Source organism: Malus sylvestris, chromosome 14, assembly GCF_916048215.2.
Source record: "Malus sylvestris chromosome 14, drMalSylv7.2, whole genome shotgun sequence".
Classification (NCBI taxonomy): domain Eukaryota; kingdom Viridiplantae; phylum Streptophyta; class Magnoliopsida; order Rosales; family Rosaceae; genus Malus; species Malus sylvestris.
Genome location: NC_062273.1, coordinates 22543879 through 22547594, shown reverse-complemented (window position 1 = coordinate 22547594; position 3716 = coordinate 22543879). Strand labels below are relative to the sequence as shown.

The 3716-nt window shown below is 37.8% G+C and overlaps 1 protein-coding gene across 2 annotated transcripts; it reads right to left on the bottom strand.

Moving 5' to 3' along the window:
- Positions 1-680: 680 nt before the first annotated feature.
- LOC126598674 (auxin-responsive protein SAUR71-like) lies at positions 681-3221 on the bottom strand. Of its 2 annotated transcripts, none has more exons than XM_050265032.1 (2): positions 2852-3221; positions 681-1369 (listed from the first exon to the last, which is right to left on the bottom strand). In XM_050265032.1, the coding sequence occupies exon 2, from the start codon at positions 1367-1369 to the stop codon at positions 896-898; it is 474 nt and encodes a 157-aa protein (XP_050120989.1). In that variant the 5' UTR covers positions 2852-3221; the 3' UTR covers positions 681-895. The 2 variants fall into 2 exon arrangements, with proteins under 2 accessions (XP_050120989.1, XP_050120991.1); XM_050265034.1 differs by lacking the exon at positions 2852-3221 and adding an exon at positions 1544-1562.
- Positions 3222-3716: the final 495 nt, after the last annotated feature.

Below are 3716 nucleotides of genomic sequence, written 5' to 3'. Positions count from 1 at the left end.
CTTAATCGAGTCCAAAGATCTCGAGAACTAGTACTCCCTATAGCACAAGACATGGCTACCGGAGATAAAGTTGCAGTAATTAACTGCATAAGAGCCCTATCATGCATCATCTTGATCAAATACTCATCTGAATCACCAGAAGTAGATGAATTTGACACATCCACACCAGAATTAGCAGATTGAGATGCACAACAAGCAGGACAAGGGACATAACCATCAACAAATCCCATGATACCATTACTCTCAAGTAATAATTGCATTTGAAAATGCCAATTAAGATAATTGGAGTCATGGAGATTGGAGCAATTGCAATTGACTAGCAGTAACCATGATTCAAGAAATCAAGTCACAAAATCTTGGATATAGAAAGATACCTCTCAGAGGTGAATTCACAAACACCTGGAGTGCAAGAACACATAAGAGAACATAAGGAGGATTCTGATTAGAAATTGTAGAACGTCAAAACCCTAGAAACTTGTAGAAGAAGAAATCGAAGAGACAAAGCACAATTCAGCAATTGCACTTAAAGCTTTGTAGTAATCTAAGAGAAGAGTAGAAGCTTGTGAAGGATCGAAGAAGCATTTGCCATGGCGGCGATTTATACCATGTTAAGCTAGAGAGAGAAACAGGTTTCGTATATGAATAGAGAGAGAAAGAGGAGATTCACAGAGAAGAGAAAGAGAGGCTGAATATTTCTTTGGTATATTATTTCTTAGTAAGACATCTCAATACAAGTATTTATAGAGAGCACAAGATTGCAACTAATCTAACTACCTAGCTAATCTTCTGCCAAGTGTCATAATCTCATACACAAACATAATATCTCTATCACTAAGGATGATATATACATGACTAAAATTGGTTTATCTTAAGGATTCTCGACGGACTAAGCAGCCTATAGGCACCGCCAAGCGTCATGGATGCAAGAATTTAGACGACGTGCCGGGCTGCAAAGCATCAACGAACCATAACCCTTAACAAACCCACAATTAGGAGTACTAACTTCCTCACTGCTCTCCATCTCAGCCAACACTTTATAAAACAAATCCACATCACAAGGAAGCAAAATCGGACCTTCGCAATTGTAACCGTATTCCATTTCGGCATCATCCAGCAGCATCTTAAACAAGGGATGGTTAGCAAACTCCGTCTTCACTGCAAACCGTTGTCTTTGCGGTCCAACATAGACCGAAAAACACCCGTCCGGAGCTACCTGGCCTTTGCTCTTCCTAGTATTGGAGCTGCAGTGCCGTGACTTGCTCTTTGTCAATGAGTTGTGTACTTTGCTGCTGCTCTTTCTTTGTAAACTCCATCGTTTCCATGCGTTGGCGATCAGATTCTTCTTCCACTTTCCCTTTATGATATCCATCTATATGAAGTTTTACAAGAAAATATAAATATGTAGATTTAGAATCTGAGGACCTCTGAGGACCAAACACGAGATTTATATATGAATGTGTGTGTATATATATGTGTGTGTATCCATATATTCGTGTATATATATGCTTGAGAAGTTGAGAAATGAGATGAGAGAGGTGTTTACAAACACAAAGCCCCATCCCCAGGTAAATGCTCCTAATAATATGGGAGATCGTCAACTACTTATAGGCTGATAGATTTTGAAAAAATATATAATTTGTTTAAGGAAATCATGTGGAAAAAATAGAAAGGGCCACTTCCTTTTGTCTTTCAACAGCAACGTATGCTAGCTAGAGTGGAGAACAAGATAATGAAAGAAAAAAAAATATAAAATATAAAAGTAAATAACAATATTAACACTTTTTTTTTGGGGGGGGGAAACCTCGACGGTATTAGAAAATTTTTATTGATAACGAAAAAAGAAATTATACCTAATCAATGAGATATAAACTTTACCTCTCATAAAGCAAATACACTAAAAAATAAGGACATAAACCTTACCTTTCTAGAAACATAACAATATCAACATATGTTTGAATGTAAAATAAGTTAATAAATTTGTCCAAAAAAAAAAAACAAAATAAATAAAAGACAACTACATATATATTTGGATTTAGTTTAAGGTCAGAGACCTAGAAGAATATTAACATGAGATGATCAAAGCTTTATTCACTTAGTAATATTTGGAGGCCAAAAATGCCACGTAGTGAGTGGTGGTAGGTTAAGTGAGCTTCTTGGAATTCTTGGTTTCAATTCGACTCCAACACCTGGCTAGGTGGAATCCTCGAAATGATTTTCTCTATAAGGTGTGCAACAAGATATATTTTTAGCCCTTGCTTAAAGTATTAGGGCTGTATTATTTTTAAGGGTAAATTACATAATACTTATTCAGATTTGAGGTCTATTATAAATTCATACAACATCTTTAAAACATTTTACTTTCATACTTCACGCACTATTTTATTTCAAAATAATACATCTGTTAGATTTTTCATCTATTAGTATGTTAAATGCTGATGTAGTTGCCACATTTGTGCTGATGTGGCTGCCATGTGGCAAAAAATAATTTTTTATACATTAAAAATATTATAATATTAACCATATTTAAAAATAATATATATATATATATATATATATATATATAACCAGAAAAACCCAAACCCAAATCCCCTTCCTTCCCCCTCACCTCTCTGCAACTCCCATTTACAAAATCCACCGCTCAGCCCATGGTTCATCCCCATTGAAGCACTTCCATACCTAATTCTACCCACCAACCAACCCATTTACAAATTAGGAGATAAACAGCTAGAAGGATTGGATTTTAGTCATTATTTTACAATTAAATTGCTTAAACATCACAATAACAACTATAAAAAGTTTCAATCTTTACGAGAAAAATTACAAAAAAAAGTAATGAGATTTAAGAAAATACCTATGAAGGCAGACCTCATGTGAGGTGGAGCTGAGAGACGCATGCGAGAAAGCGAGTTCCCGATCATCGACTAACTTTTTCAACTCCTGAGCGACCACAAGATGGAACAGCTGCGGATGATTCTGCAAGATGCAAGACGGTACAGAGGTCTTTTCCTGGTCAGGTCCGCGGGTCGAGCGGCGAGTTGAGGCTGTTGAACTCACAGTGGCTCCAATGACGACAATCAACGACCTGAAGAACCGATTGGAGGTCCACGATTGGAGGCGGGGCTTGAAAGAGCGAAGACGGTGGTTATGCGGAGCTTGAGGGTTGAGAAGACGAGACAATGGTCCATCAACAATGGCTGGAATTTGGATTTTGAGAGGGGGAGTGAAAGTTGAGAGTTTTTTTTTTAGGGGGGGGGGGGAGGGGAGAAGTATATATGGAGAAATTTGGATATGGTTGTTGTAGTGATTGAGTCAGGACGGTGTAGGTGAAGCCGTTGGGAGGACGGTGTAAGCGAGGCACTAGACCTCAAAAACCACACCCGCATCTCAAATTCCTCATTTTACAGAAGAGAGAAAGGGAAGGAAAGAGAGAGAGAGGTGGGACCCATGCTGAGGGGTGCTCGAGTGGAGGGGATGGATGTAAGGGTGGAAGGGATGGATGGACGGGAAGGAAGAGATGGGTAAGGGGGTAGGATGCGGGGTTGCAGTGAAGGATTTCTTGGTTTGGGTTTCTCTTGTTTTTTTATTTTTATTTTTAATTTTTAAAATAGGGTTAATATTATAATATTTTTAATGTATAAAAATTATTATTTTTTTGCCACGTGGCAGCCACATCAGCACAAATGTGGCGGCCACGTCAGCATTTAATAGATTAATGG